Source organism: Delphinapterus leucas, chromosome 7 (genome assembly GCF_059928025.1).
Source record: "Delphinapterus leucas isolate spDelLeu-1000000601 "Yukka" chromosome 7, BTC_Dleu_Yukka2, whole genome shotgun sequence".
Taxonomy (NCBI): Eukaryota; Metazoa; Chordata; class Mammalia; order Artiodactyla; family Monodontidae; genus Delphinapterus; species Delphinapterus leucas.
Genome location: NC_143135.1, coordinates 25,688,527 through 25,716,137, shown reverse-complemented (window position 1 = coordinate 25,716,137; position 27,611 = coordinate 25,688,527). Strand labels below are relative to the sequence as shown.

At 37.2% G+C, this 27,611-nt stretch overlaps 2 protein-coding genes across 2 annotated transcripts in view; one reads left to right on the top strand and one right to left on the bottom strand.

Annotated features, from left to right (window-relative positions):
- The first annotated feature begins 9,363 nt into the window (after window positions 1-9,363).
- On the top strand, window positions 9,364-26,056 carry EIF3M (eukaryotic translation initiation factor 3 subunit M). Its single transcript, XM_022583691.3, has 11 exons — window positions 9,364-9,489; window positions 11,931-12,063; window positions 12,870-13,008; window positions 13,293-13,416; window positions 13,570-13,664; window positions 18,861-18,944; window positions 20,078-20,177; window positions 20,806-20,887; window positions 24,408-24,551; window positions 25,346-25,406; window positions 25,863-26,056. Exons 1-11 carry the CDS (start codon window positions 9,448-9,450, stop codon window positions 25,981-25,983), a joined length of 1,125 nt encoding a protein of 374 aa, XP_022439399.1. The 5' UTR covers window positions 9,364-9,447; the 3' UTR covers window positions 25,984-26,056.
- CCDC73 (coiled-coil domain containing 73) overlaps window positions 25,800-27,611 on the bottom strand; it is a 108,830-nt gene continuing 107,018 nt past the window's right edge. The window contains exon 18 of the mRNA XM_089915853.1: window positions 25,800-26,683. Coding sequence (XP_089771979.1) covers window positions 26,468-26,683 — 216 coding nt within the window. The 3' untranslated portion in view covers window positions 25,800-26,467. The remainder of the gene's footprint in view (window positions 26,684-27,611) is intronic.

Here is a 27,611-nt window from a genome sequence, read left to right as displayed (position 1 = left end):
AGGACTTTAAGATGTACTCTTGAAATGTATACATGTAACTGAGCCCAGAGTTGTCAGGTCCTAACTGTATAACTGGGTGTCCTCCAAATTAACTTCTTTATAAAATACAATGCTTACTAAAGGATGGGAAATAAAACGGTGCTGATTTGACTTGTGTGTGTGAGTGTGTGTGTGTATAATGTCTATATAGTTCTCTACATATTATATGTGTGCATATATATAGTTACTTCTAAATATGTCAGTGATAAAATAGTCCTCCCTGAAAAAAATTCTTTTCATGGTTAAGTTTTAAGCATTTGGTGCAGTTACTATTGAATTCTTTAATGAATATATTTATACTGATATTATATAATTATATAATATTATGTTATATATAATAATATTTTAGAGAGATATATGTTTTAAAATGATCCACAGACAAAGCACCTCATTATTGTGCCCTTTTCTGTATGCATATTATGTTTCAATAAAAGGGTAAAAAGAAGAAGAAAGAATATCTGGGGCAGCTCACAGAAGTGTTGGGCAAACTGGACTAACAGGCTTGAGGCTATTTTTGAAACAACACCCCGGACCATGTGGCCCACCTGGCCTAACAGAACCATTTCTGCAGCTGCTGCCCCAGGGAACGTAAGAGGAAGTCACCGCTGCCAGTGCTGCCCCTGAAAGCCAGAGACCTCCACCACCACCTCTGCCCAGCAAACAGACATGCATAGAGCTTTCTTCTTCAATTGCCATATATTAGTTTCAAGTGGGTCTATCTAACTGACGGAGCCTAAGGTCAAATTTGGAGGAATTTGTCTTCTGGATTCCCCCTCAAGGGAGGTGGGAATTAGAAGGCAGGAAATCATAACAAGTATGTCCAAAAAGTGATAGGTAGCCAAAAAATATGAGAAAGTCCACTACAGCATACTTCTTTAGCTGTTCAACATTAATATGTCATTATTTTAAACTTAATAACAACACGTGAACAATCACGATAGAATTCTCCTATTGATCACAGTGCAAACGTCCCTGATGCAAATAAAAACACTCTCTGTCCCAAAGGGAGACAATCTAAAAAACAATCTCATCCAAGTACTGTACCCAGCTGAATCTTAGCTCTCTGGATGATGTGCAGGTCCAGATATGACACCTCAGGGTCCCCTGACCTTAACACTAAAAGATAACTGCCCCCTATGTAGTGAATACACAATAGAAAAGGAGCAGGAATGCAGTAGTAACTTCGGGTCGGGAAAGTGAATAGGAAACGTTGCAGCCACAGGAAATATCAAACCCTGTATTCTGGCAGTGAGAAGGAGGACTCTGTGCCTTGGTGGTGGTATAAGATCTGGTTCTGCCCTCTGGAGGAATCCTCCGGGTCCATTATTATGCATGGCCTCACGGATAATAGGCCATGGATAAGGGCTTTAGAAAGGATGCCCTTCCTGGGGACCTCACAGGACCCTCTCAGTCCACTTCTAATAGGTGTGAGTTTAGGAACCTGGGGTGGCTTAAGGGGTTGAAAAATTATAGGCTGTTGCTAGACAAGTCTGGAATTTCTTTGACAACATACTGTTGTGAGACAATTTTCCTTGAGTTTCTTGTCTCTCTAATGTCTTATAGGCAGAGGCACTGATCACCCTTTGTCTCAGACTATCTTTTCAAGGGTGTTTGTGTAGAAAACAGCCTTGGAAGATTGAGATAGTGTTTCCCTCCAGAACAAAGGGCAAACATGCTTACAGTCCATTATAAACTATTTGGGCTCCCTAAGCTCAGGGTTACTTTCCTGTAACGTGCACATCTGACACACATCTGGGCCCATCCACCCCATCTTTTGAGACTTTGCTGAAAGTGGCAAGGAGTAACCAGAATATGTCAACATGGATTATATCTACTCTTTCCCCCAACAACAACATAAAATATCATGGTTTATGTCCCAAGAAATAAAAGAAGACAGTTTTCCATGGAGAATGTTTTGACATCATTTAACAAGGTTCATGCTGTTTCTAAGCCTGAAAAATCTGGGTCCTCATTGTCAAATCCTTACTTCTTTCCGTAAGTCAATACCATACTTTAGGTTCTCTTGTTGGAAGCACTCTACTTCTGGTACCAAATCTGCTTGGTTAAATTGGCTCCAAGTAACAAAATAACACTGACGTATAGTGGCTTAGACAAATAAGGTGTGAATTTTCCCCACAAAGCTAGAAATCTCGAATTCCCCAGGGCTGAAAGGGTGGTTCCATAGTGAACCAAGACCCAGGTTCCTTCTAGCTTTCTACTCCAGCCCTTTAGCAAGTGAAATTCATCCTCAGCTTGCTACCTTGTGGTTGCAAAGTGGCTGCCCCACCTCCAGCTTCACATCTACAACCAAGATAGCAAGAAGGGGAAAGGCAGAAGTTAAGTATGCTTCCATTCAAAGAACTTTTGAAAAAGCCCAGGTAGCAACTTTCCTGTCATTTTATCAGCCCAAAGATATCACATCCTCACCCCCAGCTGCAAAAGAGGCTGGGAAACACAATTCTTTAGGTAGGCATGATGCCATACTGAACAAAAGATGGGTTCTGCTAGTAAAGTAAAAAGAGAAAACATGTATTGGATACGTTACCAGCAATGTCTGCCACAGCAATTAATTTTTTAAAAAGTTAAGTGCTATATAGGAGAAATAAACATACCTTTAAGCTCTATCTGTACTGCAGATTCTCTGAGTACAATCTCAGAGAATTCATGGCCAGATAGTGAAAGTGAAGGTAGGAGAACATATAGGAGACAACTTCAACAGTCCAGACAAGAAATGATGAGGGTCTGAATCGAAAAGTTAATCAAAAGGGTAGAAAAGCTGTTCAGAATTGGGGGAAAATAGTGCCTCCCTATTTCTGACATTTCCTTCCAAGTGAAGAGAGCTGTACAGAGTGTCCATTTTGACACTTGTGGTTTCTCCATACCTTTACCTCCCTCTGCCCAATGGGCAGTTGAGTGATTTCTCTGACCAGTACCTGTGGGAAGAATAACTAGGAGCATTTCAGGTCCACCATTTTGCACTAGGGAGTGGACCCCCCCGTGGAGCACAGCCTTGCGCTGGAAACTGGAGGTTTCTTTCCTTACTGGCCTTGTGTAGTTGGGAACCAGTCCATCACTGCCTTTTCTCCTCTTGCTCACAGACAGCATGAGTTCTATCCTCCTCCACTGTGTAAGTCTTACATATCAGAGGCCTTCCTATCCAGGAGGCTAGGTGGATAAATCTTCCACATTCTGGAGTTGAGGTTTACCCAGCATATTTAGTTAACAGGTCAAAAGCCACATCATATGATCTATCTCTATCAACAATGAAGACACTACTTCTTCCCCCATCTGCCTCTCCTGTATATTATTTATTTCTTTTTAAAAACAGCTCTGTTGGTATAATTCACATACCATACACTTCACCCATTTAAAATCTACAATTCATTCGTTCTTAGTATATTCACAGAGCTGTGCAACCAGCACCACAATCAATTTGGGAACATTTTCATCACTCCCTAAAGAAACCTCTTACCCTTTAGTTATCGTTCCCCCTTCTTCCCCTTCAACCCCTTCCCCTCCCAGCACATACACACACCACCAATAGAATCATACAATATGTGTTGCTTCTGGCCTCTTTCACTTAGCATAATATTTTCAAGCTTCTTTCATGTTGTAGCATGTATCAGTCCTCCATTCCTTTTTATTGCCAAATAATATTCCATTGTATAAATATACCACGTTTTGTTTATCCATTCATCAATTGATGGACATTTGACTAATATGAATGTTTTGGGCTATTATGAATAATGCTGCTATGAACACTTTGTATATGTTTTTGCATGGACATATATTTTCAATTCTCTTGTATATATGCCTAGGAGTGGAAATTCTGCATCATATGATAACTCTATGTTTAGCCTTTTAAGAAACTGCAGACTGTTTTCCAAAGTTCCAAAGTGGCTGTACCACTTTATATTCCCATCATCACTCTATGAGCATTCCAAATTCTCCACATCCTCATCAACACTTGTTATTGTCTTTTATATCGTAGCCATTCTAGTGGGTGTGAAAGGGTATCTCGTTTTGCTTTCGATTTGCATTTCCCCAATGGCTAATGAGTGCTCTTCTTCTGACCTGGATGATAGTTACATGTATATGTTCACTGTGATAATTCATCAAAGTATACACAGGATTGGTGCATTTTTCTGAACATGTTACACTTCAATAAAAAGTTTATTTTGAAAGCACATATTCCACATCAGGTAAAGACTTCTTATATTCTATTTTTTAAAATGAAATCATTACCAAGCAACAAAAAGGGAGACAAGAGCAGCAGCTTTCAAGTGACACAGACCTGGATAGGAACCCATGCTGACGGATGCTCTGTGTCTCAGGCTGGCAAAGCTGCCTAACTCCTCTGAGCCTCTGTTGCTTCATCTTTCAATAAAACTGTAAAACTAATAATATCTCACAGGATTGTGGTTAGTGCAGCTCATATAGGAGCTAAAAATCATGTTTTTTCCAAAAATGTAAAAATTATTAGCTCATAAAACTACTATTGCATTCACATGGTTTGCAGTTGGTATGCCTCTTGACTAGCGCAGTGAGATTTTCCCTCTGGTATAGACATGTCTTTCTGAAATCATTTTAAAAACATAAATGATGAATGTGTCTTCTTTGGATTCAACAGATTTATGAATGTTTCAATAATCGGCTATGTCATGTGCAGAAGTTAACCTTATGAATTTGGGGAAGTTAATTGGGAAGATTAATGTTTTCTAATGGTCAAAGTGTTTGAGATTTAAAGCACTGTATTAGTTCCAGTGCTGAATCTACAGCTCAGGTGCAATATATTTCAGTAAGCCACCAATTAACTGGCTTATACATTAGTTGTTTCGCCTGTAAAGTCACTATAATCATATGTTGTATCACTAGTATAAAATTTAATTATTAGTTATAAATCTCTCAGACCCTAAGATGATGGTTGCTTTGTAAATTCAGTGTTATACCACAACAGCACTAAGAGAGATTCCAAGATTCCCACCATAAACACACATTACAAAAAGTTGTTGACTTACATTTACATAAACTTTTTATTTACAAAATTATGACTTTAGATTTCAAACTTTTCTCTCTGTGTCAATCAGGATTAGATTCAGTTTTTATTAGAGAAATCCTATATAATGGTAGATTAAATGAGATGGAGGTTTATTTTTTTCTTATGTAAACAAGTCAAGAGGCAGGCAGTCATGGCCTGTTACTGCATCTTCCTGATGTCATCAGGGATATAGGCTCTTCCATCTTTCCTTTCCATTATCTTGACTTCTACCTTTAAGGCCACATCTTGGTTTTAGTTTGGTTACTGCAACTCCCACCATCAAGTACATGTGTTCTTAGGCAGCGAGAAAGAGAAAAGGACAAGAGAGGCTGGGTCTGCTGCTTTTATAGAGCTTTCCCAGAAGCTCCTCCCAATATTTCCATTTACATCTCATTGGCTACCCCAGCCATAATAAGGCTGATAAATTTAGTTGCATGGAAGGGTTCATTGCATGGAAGGGTTCATTCATTTAGTTGCATGGAAGGGTTCATCTACACTATAGGGAGGACTTGCTACTAAGGAATAAGAGGATGGATAGCAGGCTGACAAGTGGCAGCAGTCTGTGCCACACTTTTTTCCCCCACTCTTTTCCATGTCTTTCTAGAATGTTGTAATCATCTATTTTTCATTCAAAATTTAAAGCAATGATCGGATATCATTGCTTTATATCTGACATATCAAATATATGTCAATTTAGTTAGTTAACTTTTATGATATCATTCACTAATATAACAAATATTTATTACTCCTTCTTCGTATCAGCCACTTCCATAAGCAAAGGAATGAAATAATGAACACATTCCCGCCTTCTCAAAGCTCCCAGGATATTGATTCAGTAAAAGGACGATGATTAAGTATTATAAATAATGCCCATTTCGAACGGGTTACCCTTTAAAATATAGCATTACTATTTAGGTAATCAACTACATGTACTATTTTAGTAGAAAAATATACTTTTATTTATCAGATGAATAATTCTATAGTTTTGAGATACTTGATATATACTTGAAGACAAATTTTGGATATCAATATCATGCAATGCATTCTTCTTGCAAAACAACGTAGTTTTTGTCCAATTATAAAATTTCAGGTGAATATACTAATATGGTCCTTTCACATAAGACAATTAAAAATAGAGCTAAATCCAGGTTTTCCAGAATTTTTCATCAGAAAGAACAAGGAGATATTACTAGAGGGAAAGCAGACAAAATAAACAGTAAAGAAAAACTATAAATATTTAGCTGTATTTTTCAGGTTAAAAAAATCAGCTAGAGAATATTGTCTTTCAGAAGATAGAGGACCTGTTCAACATCTTGGTACTAATTCATTTTTTGAAAGCGCCTAGATATGTTTTTAAGAAACTAAGAATATGATACAATAATAACAGGTTGCTATTGTGACAGTATAAACGACAACTCTTATTTTATTGCCTTTAACACACCAGTTGACCTGTATTTTATTTTGGGCATAGGATCAAGTTAAAATTGGCCAGCTCAAATTTCAACTGGCTCCAGATTTCTTCAATTGGCTCCAAACTTTTTTATCTGAAACATTTGGAACATACGGAACATGCCATATATAGAAGAATAGACAATATTTCTTATACCACTTGTCCAAGTTAAGGGAGATTTGTCTCCTTTAAAAAGGAAAACAAAAGTCCACAGAACACTTATTTTAACAAAATAGAGCTAAAATTTTTTGACTCATTTAAAAACCAATTAGATCTGAGATATTATTTTTAAATGAATATTAGTCCCCCTCATCCAGGCAATGACAATCTATAGTGTTGCCACTTAAGATTAGTTTGTATTTTCTAGAGATTTATGTAAGTGGAATCATACAGTATGTCTGGCTTCTTTCACACAACAAATTATTTTGATTCATCCATATTGTTACATGTATCAATAGTTCATCCTTTTTTATTGCACAGCAGTATTCCATTATGTGAATATATAACAATTTGTTTATCCATTCGCCTGTGGGTTGTTTTTTTTTTTTTTTTTTTTTTTTTGGCTGGGCTGCGCAGCTTGCAGGATCTCAGTTCCCCGACCAGGGGACCAGGGATTGAACCCAGGGCCATTGTAGTGAAAGACTGGAATCCTAACCACTAGGCCACCAGGGAATTCCCTTCTTATTGAGTTTTGAAAGTGCTTTATATATTCTGGATACAAGTCCATACCAGATGTGTAATTTGCCAATGTTTTCTCCTGGTCTGTGGCTTGTCTTTTCATTCTCTTAAGTGTCTTTCAGAGAGCAGAAGTTCTTAATTTTGATGAAGTCCAATTTGCCAATTTCTTTTCATTCATGGATCATGTCCTTCAGAGATGTATCTAAAAAATCTTTGGTCACAAACCCAAGGTCACAAAAATTTTCTTCCGTGTTTTCTCCTAAAAGTTTAATTAACAGTTTTAGATTTTATATTTAGGTCTAAGATTCATTTTAAGTTCATTTTTCCATATGGTAAAAGTATGGATTCAGTTTCATTTTTCTCAAATATGAATATACAATTGTTCCAGCACCATTTGTTTAAAAGATTAAACTGCCTTTGTATCTTAGGCAAAAATCAATTGACCACGTGTAAGTCTATTTCTGAGCTCTCTTTTCTCTTCCTTTGATCTAACTGTCTACCTTGATGTCAATATCACACTATCTTGATTACTATTACCATTTTGCATTCCTACCAGCAATTTATCAGAGTTCCAGTTGCTCCACATCCTTATTAGGACTTGGTATTGTTTTCTTTAAATTAGCTTTTGTGGTAAGTGTGTAGTGGTATCTTATCATGTTTTTGATTTGCATTGAAACTGGGTTGTTCTCTTTCTTACTATTGAGTTTCCCATTTTTTTTTAAACTTAATTTTCCCTAATTTCCTAAACAATACCCATCTTGGGTGCGTATCAAGGCCTCCATGTTGTTTTTCTTGCTTTTTCAAATAAGAAGCAAGCTTGCAATTACTGCAAGTAGACAGTCTGCCCCAGAATGTTAGAAGGCGTTGGCTTGAATTCAGGCCAAACTTTGGAATCCCCTTGAGTTCCTCTTTCTCTCACTCCTTACCTGATCTGTCAGTAACTCTTATCAGTTTTACCATCGAGAATTCAATCAATTTCTCACCACCACTCCACCATCTTCTCTTGCTCTGTCTCTGTAATAGCTTTCTAACCAGTTTCCCTACTTGGGCCCTTGCTCAACTTATATCATTTTGCAACACACCTGCCACAGTGATCCTTTACAAAAAAAGTTGTTTGACCTCCTCACTCCTCTGCTCAAAACCTGTTAGAGGCTTGTTAAAGTCAAAACCAAATTTTTTATTATAGCCTACAAGACAATGATCTGGCCATGGCTATCTCATCTATTCCTCTCCTCCTCAAATCCAGCCTACAGGCTTCCTTGCACCTGCCTCGCGTCCTTTCCTTGATGTCTTCTGCATGAAAAGCTCTCCTGCAGATTTCTCCATTGGTACTTTCCTCATTTCCTTCACTTCTCAATGACATGTGAGCCATTTTCTTTGCTTACTCTATCTAAAATGGCATGCACGCACACTCATACACACACCACCCCTTTCTCTGTTGTTTTACTGGTGCTAATTAACATAACTACTGAATAACAGCTAATACATCTAGAGCTCACCCTGTTTTAATTGCTTTATATATTAATTTACTTAATCCTCAGAACAACACCATGAGTTAAGTACTTGATCTAATTTTTCCAGAAGAAGCTGGAAAGCAGCGGTTAAGCAACTGCCCCAAATCACACATCCATCAAATGGTGCAGCAGGGATTCCACCCCAAGAAATTCGATTCTGGAGTCTGTGCTGTAAAACATTACACTATTCAGGTCTGCGTTTCTAATTACTTTGTACTGTTTGTGTTCTGTGTGCCCCCAATGGAATGTAAGCTGCACGTCGGGGAGCTTATTTTGAAAACTACTGCTGTCCCCGCGGTAGAGAGCACTGCCTGCTTGCTAGCTAGTCCCTCAATAAAGGCTGAAATGTGGGTTAAATTATAACTCGGAAAAAAATCGCACCCAAATTTCAAAAGGGTAGGTGGTCCCCGTGAGGCGCAAGCGAGGCGATAATACGGAGCACAGACCACACCCCACCTACCGGAGTTAGAAGAGACGAGAGACCATGCAGGAAGGTAGCCCGTAGGGCTCGTTCCGCCTCCGCCTCCGCCTCCGCCTCCGCCCGGCCCCGCCCCACAGAGCGCGCGCTGCGATTGGTCTCCGTGGCTTCGCCCGTCCTGGTGACCCCGCCCGCAAGACCCGCGCAGGCTGACCCGGAAGCGGTTGTGAGGCGCCGGCGCGCGGCCCAGCTCCTTTTTCCGGTCGGCGTGGTTTGAGGGCCGAGTGTTCTAAGTGCTCCAGCCTTCGCCATGAGCGTCCCGGCGTTCATCGACATCAGCGAGGAAGATCAGGTATGCTCCCGGAAGGCGGATGCCGCCAGGGTGGGGTGTAGGGGAGGCTCAGAAGTGTGAAGGGCCGAGTCGGGGCCGAGCCAGGGCCGGGCGAGCGGGACGCCGCCCCGCGGAGCCCGCCCCGGAGCCGAGAGCCGCGGTTCAGTCCTCCACACATCGGAGTGCGGAGGCCGCGAGGCAGGGGCGCGCGTTCCTGGAGGCCTGGGGTTGCCCGCCAGCCAGCACTCCCAGTGCTGGGCCCGAGGCCTGACGGCCAACTTCCTGGTCGGCGTCGGGGCTCTTCCAGCCTGGAGTCATTGCTGTCTGTCGACACGGTACTTTTTGACTCATTGCGGAGGGTATCTGCTTCCGTCCTCCAAATGCAGCCACATCCGGAGTGGGAGGTGGCGAATCTTTAGACGGCGTAAGCAGTTCAGGGAAAAATAATTTGGTACTAAAGATCAAAATGGCTATATTATTATTGTGACCACAAGGGCACAGGTGACGCCTATTTTATACGTAGGCCCTATTTTACATTCTTACTTGAGCAAGAGTGAGGGTTCTGTAACCTGAACGCATAACGTCAATTCCATCCTCATACTTTGAGGCATACACTTGGTGAACAATCTTAATATTTTTAAATTTTCTGTTTGGGGTTTGCTCTTTGGTTTGCATGGCTCATGCTTCTCATTTTCCCCATAACAAAAGTTAAACTTTAGTTGGTGGGAGTTAAACTAAACTTGAAATGATTTTCTCTAATTTTGCAGAACTGAAAACTATTCTGTGAAGTCGTTAAGGGTTGTCATTTTGTATTTTTCTGCTACTCCACTAACATGGAAATTTTGGTTTCGATAGAAGAGAAAATATCAATACTAGTGTAAGATAACTTTTAGAATTGCAGATGTGATTCCCCCCCCCACACCCTTGGTAGAAATGCAGACCTTCAGTCCTGAAGAGCAAAGGAAGAAGGGGAAAGAAAAATGGGGGGGAAAAAAGGCTAGGGAATGAGTTAAGCATAATTAGAAAAGAAGATGTGGAAGGAAAAAAAGGCCTATCTGAGTAGGAATGGAATCACGTTATCAGCAATTGGCTATTAGGTGACTGAAAAAAAGTGGTTTTTTTTCCTAACATAGAAGAGGGTTTGTAGATGCAGAAAGTTCTTGTCATTGATTATATTAGTTTTAAAGTGTCATTTCTAGTTAGGTTATGCTAATGTTCTTGTTTCACAGTAAATAGGTGACTGCTTTGGGAGTTAAACTTTGGTCATATTCTCTGATTAGAGTTAAGTGGCGTTCAGAGTCCTTGTTTCCTTTTCTTTGCTTTTACCACTCCATAACCACCTGTGGCCAGTAGGGATGACAGATGAAAACAATAAACTGTTGATTGAATAGTTTGCTTTGTGGGTACAAAGCAGAAACTGAACAGATGCCTTTGTGGGGTAGGGGGGAACCATACCATGTTTCCTTCATAGAGAAATATGCAGTGATGTTTTTGTGCACTCTGATATGGTGAGGTTTGTTTTATGAAATCTTGTTTATGATACCAATTCATGTGAAGTTACTGTGTTATCTGAAATGATAGCACCATCAGAGCAACAGCTTTAATACACTTAGGTAGCCAGACATATTTGTGGGTTTAGAAATGTGATGCCTACATATTTACTAATGGTATCCCTACATCTCCATTTCAGTTCTTCATTTTATTATCTTAAACACTGTTTGCATTCATGTGTGGTTGCCATAAATACCAAGTCCTCAGAAGAATAAGTTGTTAAATATTATATATGCATTAGAGTAGAAAATATTTAAATATCTGGATGTAGTACTATAGTTATGTTTTTATAGATCCAAAAGTGCTTTCTTATCCAGGTATGCATTTTAAAAGAGTAATTACATCGTAGATGCTATTTGATAGAAACATTTTATTCAAGGTGACATTCAAAGGCATCACCTTTTTATCTTTGTGTCTCCCACAGCACTTATCTTAGATAGGTCCTCAAACATTTAATTAACAAACGATTACTTTCTTGCCAGGGTAATGTCTGTAACTTTTTAAAGTATTGTGTTATGTAGACCTGAGAGCAATAAAACTTCTTTAAAAGAAATCAGATCAGTTATTCCCTTCCCCCACTCCTCCTCCCAAAAAAAGCTTTGTGTTATAGTAGAAAGGTTTTTGCTGTATACTGGAAGTCCAGCAGGATATATAGGTGATATGAGGGAAATTTGACAGTGATCAGTGTGGGTTATAGTGGGTCTGTGTAGCCACTTGTTGACGAAAACCTGTGGGGCTGTGATGGTGGATGAGCTGGGGGAAAGGCACTTTAACATAATTTAAAGTTACCATTAAGTGCTATGTTTACATTTTATTTTTTTAGAAATACGTCAGAATGGTTTGAAATCTTGTGATTTGTGATTCATAGTTCGTTTTATAGATATATATAGCAACCCTATTTGATTCAACAGGCTGCTGAGCTTCGAGCTTATTTGAAATCTAAAGGAGCTGAAATTTCAGAAGAGAACTCAGAAGGTGGACTTCATGTAGATTTAGCTCAAATTATTGAAGCCTGTGATGTATGTCTGAAGGAAGATGATAAAGGTTTGTCTTTAATTTTTTGTAATATTTACTAATCATAGAGGACCTACTTTTAAAACTTTCATGTGAATTATATTTGTTTTGTTTTAGACCTTAGAACTTTTAAGCACTGTTGTTTTTAATCTTTGCACACACTTTCAGTTTATTCTCATCTGTTTTACTCATGAAATAAGCCTATTTTGATAAAACATCTTTTTTACATGTTTTTTGAGTGTTATTGCACACGGTAAATACTGGTAATTTCAGAATGAACTGAAGGAAAAAATGAATCTTTTCTTTTCATAAGGTTTAGATTAATATGAGATGGAATACAATTTCAGGTAATCTAAAAGCTGATTTAATTATTTGGCTGATTCTCTATTTATTGAGATAAAAGGGGAAATTTTGAAAATTGGGAGTCCTAAAATCTCTAGTTAAGGTTTGAGATTAAACTTGGTGTACAATTAGTATCTTGCTAGTAAAATTGAAACTGTATAGTACATAGACATGTAAGTCAGTCTTCTGTTTTACTGGTTGAAAACCAAATCTTGGGTAGTAACTTCGTCCTTCAATAAAATGTGTGAGTTGCTTTCTGAATGATAACTATACAACAGAGCTGGTTTAGTTTGAATTCATGTGCACTGTGTTTTTTAGTATAATGCACACCATTGAAGGAAAAGTGTTCTTTAGAACTGCTTTACAGTAGCCAGAGTACCTTTTAAGTGTTTTATGTTTAATGGTCTTTGGTGTATTAAAACACTGGAAATACATGTTTAACAAGATACATTAAATATTATAATATCACTGTTGTGTCATCCATACATGTGTAGATGTTGAAAGTGTGATGAACAGTGTGGTATCCCTCCTGTTGATCCTGGAAGCAGATAAGCAAGAAGCTCTGATTGAAAGCCTGTGTGAGAAACTGGTCAAATTTCGGGAAGGTGAACGCCCATCTCTGAGACTGCAGTTGTAAGTTAAGAACTGCAAGAGGCCCAGTTTTTCAAGGGGCTATTCATGTTACTGTCATTTAATGGTTAAAAGCAAGAATTCTAGAACTTGACTGTCACCTGTGACTTCTATTGGTGGCGTGTCTTTGGACAAGTCACTTAACTCTCCTGTGCACCATTTCCCTCCTTGTAATGTGGCGTTCTTAATAGTATCCCTTTCAAGTTTGTTGTCAGAACATATAATCTCAATTTAGTTACCGTAGTTACTGATCTCCAGCATTGTCTTATTATTTGTTTGTTAACCAGGCTAAGCAACCTTTTCCATGGGATGGATAAGAATACTCCTGTAAGATATACAGTATATTGCAGCCTCATTAAAGTGGCAGCATCTTGTGGGGCCATCCAGTATATTCCAACTGAGCTGGATCAAGTGAGTTACCATGTGAAATACTTGTTCTCCTTATAAGAAGTATAGTTTTAGAGCTCAAATAAGCAAATATGTCTTCTAAATGTTATCTTTTAAACTGTGAAAATATGTTCACTGTGTCACTAAATTTTCTCCTTTTTGTCAATCTCGTTGTAGGTTAGAAAATGGATTTCTGACTGGAACCTCACCACTGAGAAAAAACACACCCTTTTAAGGCTACTTTATGAGGCACTTGTGGATTGTAAGAAAAGGTATTCAGAATTAATGTATTGACTTAAAACATAATGGCAATATAAGTAGTTGAGACTTTTTTAAGGACAGGTAGGATAAGTGATTTTGCTCTACTTCGTTCTCTAAGGAGTTGCTATAAATTTCTTTCTGTAAATTTCACCTACTAAATTAAAGATAACTGCAAAGTTTAAAATAGTCTTTCCCATCTTTATACTTTTTAAAAAGCAAAACTTGCTTTTGTTCTAAAAATGGTACAACTGTTAATCCCAAAGCTGCAATATTAGACTTAAGTTATTTAATGGTGCTTTGATGTCTTAGTATAGGGTAGTGCTATCACTTTTGTTTAATGGTGGTGAGAGTCTATCAGTCATAGTCATAGTCAGAGTCTCTTAATAAATATAACAGTGCCCCTGAGATGAAATTTTGCAATAGACTGTACTAAATGGTACTTAATTGTGCTTTTGCAAGGTCTTGAGTTTCTAAGGCTTGTATTCAGCCCAGCAAACTTCATGCCCAAAATATTTATTCTTCATCCAGTTTATGGATGCTACCAAATGATATATTTGGCCCAGTTTTTAGAATTAGGGTTGAAGGATAATCCTACCATTTTGACCTGGCTTTTTAATTTCTCTTTTCACATAGTGGTTAAAAACTTTTAGGAAAAGTAATCAGTCTTCAGTTTAGTTTTTTTTTTTAATTATTATTTTTTGTGGTATGTGGGCCTCTCACTGTTGAGGCCTCTCCCGTTGCGGAGCGCAGTCTCCAGATGTGCAGGCTCAGTGGCCATGGCTCACGGGCCCGGCCGCTCCGCGGCATGTGGGATCTTCCAGGACCAGGGCACGAACCCGCGTCCCCTGCATCGGCAGGCGGACTCTCAACCACTGCACCACCAGGGATGCCCTTCGGTTTAGTTTTATTGCACAATTTTTATAGTTGCTTTCAGTGCTAGGGTGTTTAATATATTAGAGACGATCAATAAGATTAATGTTTCTGTTACGTTAAAGTAATGTAAAGTTTTTGCAGATCATTTACATTTAACAATACAAGAGGAAATTATATTTTTGTTGTGAAAGTTGCAGCGTTTTATTATAAAAGAAGTTAAATAGGGAATCTTGCATTAATAGCCTATTTCATTTTGTATCAGTGGCTACGGTCTGTTACATGCTAGCACACTTGTGGCAGCATTCTAGCCAGTTGTCAGTAACTGTTAAGAGTAGGTAGTTTTATATTGGACAGTCTCAAATGGGGAGGGCATAAAAGCTGTTGGAGAAAGAGTCCATATTTTAACATGCTATAAATGTGCAGGCTGTGGAATAAAACTACTGGGATTTCAAACCTTGGCTTTCTTACTTGTATATGACACTAAATAAATCTCTGTACCTCAGTTTCCAACTTCAGAGTGGATATAATAGTAGTACTTGCCTCATAAGGTTGTTGAAAAGATTAAATAAGGTAATGTACACATGAAGTTCTTAAAATAGTGGTTTCCTTATTGAGAAAGTACTCAGTAAATATTGGATATTTTATTCCTATCATCCTTTTCATTTTTTCAAGCTCATCTTTAAAAAGTTAGTCTGCGCTTCCCTGGTGGCGCAGTGGTTGAGAGTCCGCCTGCCGATGCAGGGGACACGGGTTCGTGCCCCGGTCCGGGAAGATCCCACATGCCGCGGAGCGGCTGGGCCCGTGAGCCATGGCCGCTGAGCCTGCGTGTCCGGAGCCTGTGCTCCGCAGCAGGAGAGGCCACAACAGTGAGAGGCCCGCGTACCGCAAAAAAAATAAATAAAATAAAAAGTTAGTCTTTTTTCTGGTACAGTATTTTAAAATGATGAGTGTTACTGTTTCCTTTTGAATGTCTAGTGCTTATCAGAGTTGATGACTACTCATTGGATGATTTCTCTAATTGCTGTTTAGTAGATCCTCAGTCTTTTCTGTGTAAAAAGGAAATAACTAAGGTAATTACAAAGAATTACAAAGCTAATTCTCAGAGAAATTGAGATAAGACATCATTACCCATCTTGTGCTCTCGTAGACATACCCTAATGTTAACATATTAGGAAGTGTCTGCAGCATTTGTCACAGGTGATCACTCTTTCCTTCTTGAAACACTTCCTTCAGTTGGCTTTTGGGGCACCTGTCTAGATTCTTTGCTTCATTCACACCTCATTTGTGGCTACCTCCCTTCTTCGAATCTGCTCAATTTATACCTCATCAGAAAGACCTTCTCTGGCTATCTGTAAAAATAACAGTATTCCCTTACCCTCACATTGCTTTTTTCCCCTCATCCCTATTTTATTATCGGCCCCACTACACTTATTACTAACTGACATGCTATATTTTCATGTTTATTATGTGTCAGTCCCCTCTAGAATGTAAGTTTCCCAAGGGCAGGAACTTTTTGTTCATTATTAGAACAGTGTCTGACATGAGTAGGTACTTAGTATATAAGGGCTAAATGAATATATCTGAAAAATGAACATGTTGCAAAAGCAGTGGATGTAAGAAGCAGTGACTTAAGGCAGTATGAAGTGGTTTATGGAACTAGAGTGTATGCCCTTCCCAGAGGCATTCAACCTGGGCTTCTCTTCTGAGCTTCAGACCCTTATGTCCAACTGCTTTCTACCTGGTTCTACTTAGATGTGGCCCATAGTTGCCTCAAACTCAATGTGACCAAAATGAATTTATCGTTTTCTCCCTCTAAATTAGTTTCTGTTTTCCTAAGCAAGACATGTTGAAGTGGTCTTCTGTTTATTCTCTCTGCAGTGGTTTTGTGAAACAAAACTTTCAGCCTGTCATTCTTTAGGTTTACATTTTCTTTAGCATACAGTACAGAATTCTTAGTTTGGCATATAAGTCCTTTCTGACATGGGCTCCTGTTTATTGCAGTAGCATGGGCTTGGTGAATGTGACAATAATCCTCTTGCCATTTTTGTATGGTGCAGTGACAAACCACAGAAACTTTGTTTTCTTTGTATGGATATTCCCTCCCTCCATTTCTCTCCCCCTCTCTCCCTCTTTCTCACATACACACGACCCTATACCCTTCCTCTTGGTATATCATACCCTAGACATAGTGAACCTGTGTCAGCTGCAAAAGCACCCATGCTCTTTCCCAGTCTGGACCAGAGGCTGGTACCTGTTTTTATATGGCCTACAAGCTAAGAATGGTATTTACATTTTTAAGTGGTTGACAAAAAAAAATCAAAAGGATATTTTTTGAATTGTGACCATTATATGAAATGCAGATTTCAGTGTCCATAAAATTTTATTGGAATGCACCCATACTTATCATTTATGTATCATCTGTGGCTGCTTTTGCCTAGACTTGAGTAGTTGCGGCAGAAACCAGATAGCCTGCAAAGCCTAAGATAATTATTGCCTGGTGCTTCATGGAAAGTTTGCCTATGTTTGGTCTAGAACTACACTCAACTCCTTTTCTCTGCCTGAAATGCTCCTCCCATATTTACAGCACCCTGTACTTTTATCATGGCGCTTCACACGCTTGGTTAAAAGGTTTATGAGGTTTTAGGCTCAGTGAAGGCTAGGAACCTTGTCTGTCAACCATTGTATTCCCAATCTGTTGGTAGTGATGGGCCCTGAGTTGATGAATGCTACCTACACTTAAGGAACTAGGGAAGGATGCTCATTCAAATTTCTGTCATGCTGCTGATTTAAATTTTAAGATTTGGTTTTTGTCTAGTACACAGAAAATGGTAGTTTTTTTGTTGTTGTTTGGCTTTTTGTTGGTTTGTTTGTTTCTGCTTCTAAATAGAATTCTGAGAGTTGCCTTGCCCTCTTAGTAAGAATGCTTACGTTTATGGGTGCCCCCTTCATGATTTTGTTTATATTGGTGGTTGATGAGTGCAAATTGTGTAATATCTTCTGAGTCCTCATTATATGTCAGATATTGTGCACTTTAAATGGACCATTTTATCTGATCTTTGTGAATTCAGATTTCTTTAACTGATAAGATGTATTAGACTGAAGTATACTATGGTTGTTAAAACTGGAAAGTGTGCCTATGCTTGCAGTGTGGTGCAAGATAATAATTTAATTGAATCCTGGTTTTGTGGGGGAGTTTTAGAATATCATTTAAGTTTTTAAAATAAATGGTATAGCTTACTGATTTTACCCAGGTTGAATCCAGATGTGGGGGGAAAGAAGGGCTTTTAGAAAATGAAAAAAGGTGATAGGGAACTGTTAAGCTTTCTGTAACTGGCTGAAGATTCATCAGTTTAAAGGAAGAAATGAAGGGTGAAGATAAACATTTACAAAGAGTTCAGATTGAGAGAATGCATTTAATTATTTTGTACTTTTCACTGCAGTTAAAATTGATCATCTGCATAATTCTAAGGATGATTCAATTGGAAGGATATCATTAGTGGAGTTATTTAAATATCTGGTGTTGACTCAACTTCAGCTGTACTATCCTAACAGTTTCTCAGACACAAAACCTTTTTCTCACCTAGGGCTTTTTTTTTAATTTAAAAAAAAATTTTTTTTATTTTTGGCCGCGTTGGGTCTTCGTTGCTGCGCACGGACTTTCTCTAGTTGTGGCGAGCAGGGGCTACTCTTCGTTGCGGTGCATGGGCTTCTCGTTGCAGTGGCTTCTCATTGCGGAGCACGGGCTCTACGTGCACAGGCTTCAGTAGTTGTGGCATGTGGGCTCAGTAGTTGTGGCACACGGGCTTAGTTGCTCTGCAGCATGTGGGATCTTCCCGGACCAGGGCTCGAACCCGTGTCCCCTGCATTAGCAGGCGGATTCTTAATCACTGTACCACCAGCGAAGTTCCTCACCTAGGGCTTTTATACCTGGTCTTCTCTGCCTGGAAGCTCATCCAGCCCCCACCTTCTACCTCTAGTACGTTTCATGGCCAATTATTTTACATTCTTTAGATCTCAGCTTACATGTCATTTCCTCAGAGAGACTTTCCTTGCTCATTCTATATGAAGTAGCCTCCTCTTTCCTGTCTCTGCTCTTGTTACTCTATTACATCACCATTTATTTCCTTTATGGCACTTACTTGTTATTTTTCCTTAGTCGTCTCTCTTTCCTCCTAGAAGGAAAGTTCCATGACTTTTTCCATAGTGGAGGACTGTGTCTCTGGGTCACCATTATATGTATCATCAACACAGTACCTGGCAGTTAGTAAATATTTTTGAATGAATGGATAGCAGTAATGATACTGTGAAATTCCTAAAGCTGTATTTCTTTTTAGTGATGCTGCATCAAAAGTCATGGTGGAATTGCTAGGAAGTTACACAGAGGACAATGCTTCCCAGGCTCGAGTTGATGCCCACAGGTAACGTTAAACACAGTGTTCCAGTGATGACTGTCAACAGGGTAGAGGTGAGCTACACCGTTCAGTCATATAGCTGAAGTCATGTTTGCATCTACCAGTGATCCAAAGCCATTTGATACCATGTGCGCCATGAGGATTCTAATGTAGATACCAAAATTCAAGATTTGGTATTGAAAGAAACCAAAGAATGCATGTGAAATAGCCACATGGTGTTTGCTATTTGGGGTATTGCTGCAGTGGGGGTTCCCAACCTGAGTAGTAGAACCTAATCTTGGGTTGATTTTACCTTAATACTAAGGTACGTAGATGGGGAAAGGCTGGTGGCTTTCTGTAAAAATTAGCGCATTGTTAATGGGAATAACTGCTTCAAACAGTCCTAGATCTATTTAGTAGCAATAAGAATAGAGTCCGTTTTTTAAATCTATGAAATGGAAATTATGATAACTTCTTTATAGGGTTATTCCATCGTTGATAAAATGGGCATGATAATACCATATGTCTCTCAGGGTGCTGTGAGGATGAAATGAAGTAATACATGTTAAAGCACTTACCTTAGTGTCTGGCATAAATAGTAAAAAAAAATACTGGTGCTGTTTTATTCTTTGATTACTTTGGTGGTGCTTTCTCTCCAGCTGTTTTTGTCTATGGTAACTATTTTTAAAATTTTATTTATTTATTTTTGGCTGTGTCGGGTCTTATTTGTGGCACGTGGGATCTTTGTTGCCGCATGTGGAATCTTTCATTGGGGCGCATGGGCTTCTCGCCAGTTGTGGCACGTGGGCTCTAGTTTGTGGCACACGGGCTCTCTAGTTGACGGCACAGGCTTAATTGCCCCATAGCATGTGGGACCTTAGTTCCCCGACCAGGGATCAAACCCGCAGCCCCTGCATTGGAAGGTGGATTCTTAACCACTGGACCACCACAGAAGTCCCTCTACGAGTAATTTTATTAAAATGGACATCACTGATAGATTTATTGGCCTGTTTTAAGCCCAATTTTGTAGCTTTTTTAATGCAGTGTATATTGAACTCATAGATATTTTACTTAATTGAATATATTTTGCAGTCTGCAAAGGCAGTGAAAAGTACCTGAATTTCAAGACTCTGAGCTTGGGTTTTTGTTTTCCAATTAAGGTGTATTGTGCGAGCATTGAAAGACCCAAATGCATTTCTTTTTGACCATCTTCTTACTTTAAAACCAGTCAAGTTTTTGGAAGGCGAGCTTATTCATGATGTAAGTAGTTTATCCTTAATGTTAAAAATATTTTCTCCTAAATCTAACATACTGAACCGTAACTCTACTTCTTTGTATTAATGAACATGACTCTTAGAGAAATCTAGAAAGAGAAGAACTATATTCATTTTTGTATCAGGAACAGACTGAAATTTAGTACTAGAATTCAGCTTTTCTCCAGCCACCAAACACATGCCTCCTGTTCTTCCTCCCTTTCCTTCATCTCACTTGCCTGGCCATTATGAACTTAGAGAATACAGATTTCTTCTTAGTATATAGTGTCAGCTATCCCCAATTAGAAAGATAAATCTGATATTTAAAAAACAGATGAATGTACTTTTCAAGTGCAATTATAAATACATTTTGGATTATTTCTATTTGTACTGTCATTTCCACCATCTTTTGGGGTAGATCGTTTAGAGGACACCGTATTTACTGATTCTTTCATCTAAATGAGTTTTAATGAAAGCAAATTCAGATGGTAATTTGATCAAACAGATTGAAATTTCTGCTTGAAGGAAATGTGGAGTCTTGTTGCTGGGAGTCAGTGTCTTAAAAGTATCTTGAGTATAAATGTTAATTCTATATTGAATATTGTATCTTTGTCTTTTTGTGTTTATCTGTATAGCTTTTAACCATTTTTGTGAGTGCTAAATTGGCATCATATGTCAAGTTTTATCAGAATAATAAAGACTTCATTGATTCACTTGGTAAGTTGTGGGGATTCTTCTTTGGAGGGGTAGAGAGAGAGAGAGGAATGAAAGATCCAGCAAATATGATCATGGCCTTATGCGTAGGTTACCCTAACCAGTGGTGTAAAAGATCTTATTCCTTAGATGCTCGGTGATTTACATTTTTGGTACTTCTTTTAAAAAGCCATAGTCACATTTGTAGCAAATAGCTTTTTTCCTTCTAATATAGTCTTTTATACTTGGTTCTCCCCCTCCCCCCATTAACAAATTATAGAAGTATATATATACTGTGTTGCTAAGCACATCTACGTGAAGCTGAAGATAGAGTTAGAAATGGAGTTGTGATTTTGTGTGATAGGAGAAATTTTCCTAACTACAGTTTGTTGAAGACAGCATAGTAAGTTTAAGGTTTATGATTTTTATCTTGGAGCTTTCTTTCTAGACCAACAGAGTTCAGTAAATGTTGCCGAATTGAATCTTATCCTCATTGAGCAAACTGCATAGTATATATTCAATATATTCCTTCTGGAGCATGTTTTTATCATGCTAAAATTAAAAAGGGAAAACTTAGAAAATCTGTAGTTGAACAGGTTTAAATTGTTCTAAAACTACCCATTTTTTGAGAGTGAAGTCAACTGAAGCTAAGATGCTTTGTTTTTCTACTGGGCAATAATCAGAACACATTAGAGACTAGTTATATTTTCCATATTAAAATTGAATTTAGTTTTCCTGGTTGGTTGAAGTGTAGATAAAGAATACATTTATAATCTACTTTGATTATACTATTAGTCCTCAATTTGGTAATCATTAATTCCTGTCACCTGTAAATTTTGTGCAGCCATTGGAATTGGGAAGATTGAATTATTCTGAACATAATAAGGTGTTTGAAATACACCAAGATAAAGTAGATGCAAGTGTGTTTGTGTTGAATGCTTTGCCAGGTGCACTAGACCCAGAAAACCACATTCTGTCCCAGTTAATTTGTTTCCTGGCATGAAGCTATGTGATGGAATGTTAATGTCAGCAACCTCTTTATTTACGCACCAAAGAAAAAGGAGTAGTAATTAACACTTTGACACTCCCCCATTGATGTGTAATTGACTGTTTCAAAGGAGCACTGGTTCATAAGCTATTGCATGCATTAAAATTACGTTTTCTATATTGCAGCATTTTAAGACAGGGGTCAGTGACAATGCAGAAATTGCTCAATGATGCACATTTTTTTATTACTGCATTAAGGTTTTGACATATTAGTAATGAATAAATGTTTCCATAAAATTAGATTTTTTTATAACTTTAAAATTGAAATATGACACACAACACTGTGACTTCCTCTTTGAAGGTAATATTCTACTTTCATGAAACAAAGCACAGCTTCCTACAAGTCTAAACTCAGACTTCACTAGCATAATAGTTTGATTTTGAGAACAAGAGTCCTAAAGGCTTTAAGTTTGGTTCTGTTTTACTTTAAACATCAGTTTGAAATGTTTTTAAATGCAGGTTTCTACGTGTTAGATCATGGTTTTACATAATTCATTCTAGAAACAATCTTCATTCCTCTAAGTTTTTTGATTTACGGTAAGCTTGTCACTGCACAGGGCGTAGCAGTAAAACAAATCTAATTTCAAGAGTATTTTAAATTATATGTTAAAAATTTTAGGAGTTTCTATCATTTTATCATATTAAAAGAGGACTAAATATGTCCATTGAACTGGTAATGTTAAGGAATTTTCTTATATTGCCAAATATTGAGAAAAATCTTTAGTATTCTGTGATAGAAAAAACATAATAGAATTTCTGTGCAAACCAGAAATCAGATTCCCTGTTTTGCCTTTTGTTTCTCGCAATCTGTGCAAATTAGCAACCATTTATTGGAAATTTGTTTGTGAAAGATGTTTCTGGGAAAACATCTTACTAAATGTTTATTTTTGGTTTTTAGATGTATTAAACATTTATTACAGCTGAAAGTCTGGTTACAAATGTCTAGGTTCCACAGGTGGCATCAGTTTATCTCAGAACACTTATTAACACTGACAACTTGGGCCAACAGTAGCACTATCTTGTGTCAGCTGAGTTGCCCTAACATGTCCACATGTAATCTGGTGTTATCCAGTTGCTGCCTTCTTGCTTCGGAAAGTTAATCAGCATCTAATTTGCATTTGTTAATTAGGGTTAATGTGCACTAATTGATTTTTTGATGCTTGTAGATTTCCATTAAACCTGGTTAGCAGTACTTACTTGGGTACCTCATTCATTTGAGTTATGGTGATCATGTTTTTGTTGAATCTGTGCCAAATAGAAAGCCTGCATCATAATTACAGCTAATTAACAATTATGTCCTATATTAATGGGCTTCCCTAGTCTTCTGCTAATATTCTGAATGTTGTAAATTTTAAATGTGCTTAGAACTTTTTTTTAACAGTACAAACTTGAGGCTCTTAATTACTAGAGGGTACGTGATTGGTCATTTGCTGAGTTTACAGAAGTTGCAAGTTCAGAGAAAAGGAACATGTTAAGTATTTCTAAATTAACTTTAGAAACTTGTTTTTGTAATTAAGAAATAGCATCAAGTCAAGTATGTTTGTGCTATAATGCAGCTTCTATTTAGGAATAGGTAATTTGGATATTCAGGATTTGTAGGTATTTGTATTTCTAGTTATTTATTTTATAAATGAACTTCTTTTCTAGGCCTAGGACTGCCACCTTGTTATTAAAAAGTAAATCACTTAATCTCTTTACTCAGTTTTATTGTTTTTTTAAAGTGAAAGGATCGGGACTAGGTAATTCATTGTTCCTTTAAGGTTTAACAGTTGTTTGTGATCTGAATAATTGTAGCAGAATGTTTTATTAGAAATTATAAGGCAAAATTTGATTATTTGTACAGTTTTTCTACTTTTGCCTTAAAAAGAACAGGTATCACTGTTAATTTTATCTAGTACTAACCATTTTAAACCTATAAATGTTAAATACACTTCTGCAGTTTTGATTTTTAAGTATTAAGTCCAAAGTGGTCTAAAGGGAAATGGAATATTTTCATAAGTGAATGTATACTAAAATATTTTAAAACTCCATGTTTGCCAGTAACTCAGACACAGAACAAATAGTAAGTAGATAAGGAATCTTGTGTTTAAATGGAGAGCCATTAGTAAAAGTAAGTTTAATTCAATTAAATGAGAATGTTCTTATGAAATGTACTTTGTATACTTTATCTCCTAAAATATATAAATAAATATTAAAAATGTAAAATGTATAAAACTTAGGGCCTAAAAATACCATTTTATAGCTTATTCTTAACTTTGAATCTATCACCTGTGGCACTGAAGCAATAAAGAAATGTAGTTATAGAAAAATAATTTTAACTGCTTCATAATTTAATTATGGGGTTAGTTTATGGTTTGTAAATATAAGAAGCTTTGTGAAAATTACTCTGTATAAGTACCCAAACACAGTGACTTCCACGATTTTACACGAGAGTTGTAATCATGCAGGACTGTAATTAGTATGGATACTCATCTGGCTTCACTACTGTGTTACTCAGGCCTACTACATGAACAGAATATGGCAAAAATGAGACTACTTACTTTTATGGGAATGGCAGTGGAAAGTAAAGAAATTTCTTTTGACACAATGCAACAAGAACTTCAGATTGGAGCTGATGATGTTGAAGCATTTGTTATTGATGGTAAGGCAATTGGAACATTTTCGTTTTTTCCTAGAATTTTTCTTCCTACCCCATGAAACATAAGATTTTTAATCTTGAAACTGAGCTTAGTAGATTAGAAGATTATATTTGTAGCATAGTGAAAGTTCAGTGGAATATAAAGAGCTGTGTGGTTTTTGGTGTGTGTCTATTCCTTGAAGTCATGTAGAACAAAGACCTTTAGGCAGTATATCATAGTGGTTAAGAGCCTAGATTTTAGTATTAGACCTGTGTTTGAGACTAGGTCTTCTGGTTGTGAGGGTTAAATGAATTAATGCAGGTAAAGCACTCAGCTCAGTGCCTGGCACATAGTAAATGATCTGCAAATATTAACCATTACCAGTTTTTTATGATTGGCCTAGAAATAGCACCTTCTTCCTCAATAATTACATTATAAAGTGGTTTAACTGTTAATTAGGACTTTTTTTTTAATTAGGACTTTTAAGATTAATAACATGTATTATAATATCTTAAGAAACTAGCCCCGTTCCCCCCCCCGCCCCCATGTGATTTCAGAGAACGCCAGAATTCTTAATAAAAACCGTATGTGATATTTAATATAGATAGGCGCAGCAACCAGAGGACAAATTCATGGCCTTCCTTTTGGTTGCATTACATTGCTGGGCTTCTTATTAAATTCAAAGAGCCAGTTTGTAAAATAATGTTGGAAAACTGTAAAGTTTTATTATGGTTTACTTGGTCACAGCTTCATACCTTAGGCTGTTTTCCTTGGGAATATTCCATATAACATGTCATGTAAAACATCTTTTTTTCAGCGGTAAGAACTAAAATGGTCTACTGCAAAATTGATCAAACCCAGAGAAAAGTAGTTGTCAGGTAAGACACTTAATACTTTGCAGCATTTTGTAGAACAATTTATTCTATTTCACTTAAATGTTTAGAGAACCAAGGTGGTGTTAGCAGTTGACTGTAGTTAAATAGCTGCTATTTATCATAATTTTATTAAAGTTCAGACTGAATGTGATTAGCTTATTTAATGAAAGAGTCCTATTTTCCAGCACATTTCATTTAATGGCTCAGTACTGGCTAGAATATTAATGACTTCCGTGTCTGGTTTATGTAGTTCAGGAAAATAGATGGTTTAGGATCAGTATGGCAAATAAAGGTTTTTTAAAAAATAAGCTTCTAATCATTCTTACAACTCTACATTATGTCTTCTGTGTATATTTAACCTTGCTTTTAACTAGATAGAAGTGTGTAATATTGTGTAAAAAAAAAAAAAATACCAGAGGATAAAAGGTTGAGTAATAACTTTGTTTTTAATTTTTCCAGTCATAGCACACATCGGACATTTGGAAAACAACAATGGCAACAACTCTATGACACACTTAATGCCTGGAAACAAAACTTGAACAAAGTGAAAAACAGCCTTTTGAGTCTTTCAGATACCTGAATTTTTATGCTATATAATTTTGTTCTTTTTGGAAGATCTAAATCATAGTAAAACATTATAGCCTGAAATCTGACTACAGTCTGGATAGTTATTGTCTCAAATTTAAAAGAAATCACAATCTTCAGAGCGTACAAAGTAATAGATTACAAAGGGTCACTACGTCTGTTTTGTATAACACATAAGTTGTATTCTGTAAGGAAGGGTTTTGGAGTGTGCAGCAAGAGCTTTGATGAAAGAGTATATGGAGGAAAGACACATTTAATTAAGGGAAACTGAATGCTAACAGCAAACCTTGCAATCTTAGCTATCTTAAATGAAGCATTTACTGAGAGAAAACGTTAACAGTAACACAGTTTCATCACAGAAAAAGTTGGAAAACTGACTACAGCTGTAAGTTTTAGATGTAACAGTCGTGTTCTGGTCTAAACCACATCAATATTTCAATTAAGTCAGTTCACCACTGAAAGCATTTATCAACATTATTTTAATCCGTTTTTCCTACCATCTCTTCTGCTTTTCTTTTTTTAGGTAGGTTGTCATTTTCGGAGCTTAGAAACTTTTCAATTTCATTTATTTGATTTGTTACCAAGCTCTGCCAGTCATCTTCACCAGTAGAAGACACAGCCAAACCGCTGGTTTTGATCTTGATTTCCTGAAAATGGCTTTGTGGCAGGGTTGATTTCAGAGGCTTTGTTTTCACCTAGGAAATACCAAACTTGTTTTACCACTGAAATTTTTACTCATTTTCTAAACAATCATCAAGTTTCAAGAAAATCCTTAAGCCTCTGCAATTATGAGTATGTGATAAAAGCTACCGTTTTCTTGGCTAATTTTCAACAACTACCTTAGTAATTTTGGCACCAAAAAACTATAAAATGTGAATCTGTAGGCTTATGTAGTAGCTCTTCAAGATCCCTAATGTATTCCAGGAATACCACAAACGTTTCCTTAAAGGTCTTAAGCTTCCATTGAAAGAAAACATATTTAAAACAATGCAGATAAAAATCTGTTTTGTCCTCTACTCCCCTTCCCTTCCCAAACATGTCTATGTTTTGTAACGTCTATCAAAGCCAGGGGAAAATTTAAAATGCTAACAGAAGTAAACTGCCATATAAAAACTGCCTTTTACTTCATGTTTCCTCTTACGCTTCAGAGCACCATTGTTGGAGAAACAGGAAAGAGCAATGAGGTATTTGGAAGCTGGCATGTTTCCAAGGCACCACATTGGGTCGTACTTCTAATACCGTGTTAAATAAGTTTTCCATTTTAAGGTTTCTTCTGATTATAAAATAATTACTGGAAATTTAGAAAATAGAGAAAAGTGTAAAGAAATTAAAAATCACTAGAAATCCACTATCCAGAGAGATCTGTCAACATTTTGGTATTTGCTATTAGTCTTTCTATTAGCGTATTTGACCATTCTATAGAATTTTATATCTCGGTTTTTCCCTCTGTGAGTTGTTTCCTAGGTCATTAAAGTTTCTCGTAAGCAAATATCAGTGGCTGCAAAATACTTCTTATGGATGTGTGATCATTTAACTATGCTGTTGTTAACATTTGTTTCCAATTTATCCCTATCAAAAATTAATTTCTTGAAAAAAATCTTTTATGGACTTATCAGATTCTCA

Coding starts and splice junctions, on each gene's coding strand:
- EIF3M (XM_022583691.3), top strand. CDS start 9,448: ATGAGCGTCCCGGCGTTCATCGACATCAGCGAGGAAGATCAG. Junction 9,490..11,930: donor ACATCAGCGAGGAAGATCAG/GTATGCTCCCGG, acceptor TTGATTCAACAG/GCTGCTGAGCTTCGAGCTTA. Junction 20,178..20,805: donor AAGGCGAGCTTATTCATGAT/GTAAGTAGTTTA, acceptor TTATCTGTATAG/CTTTTAACCATTTTTGTGAG.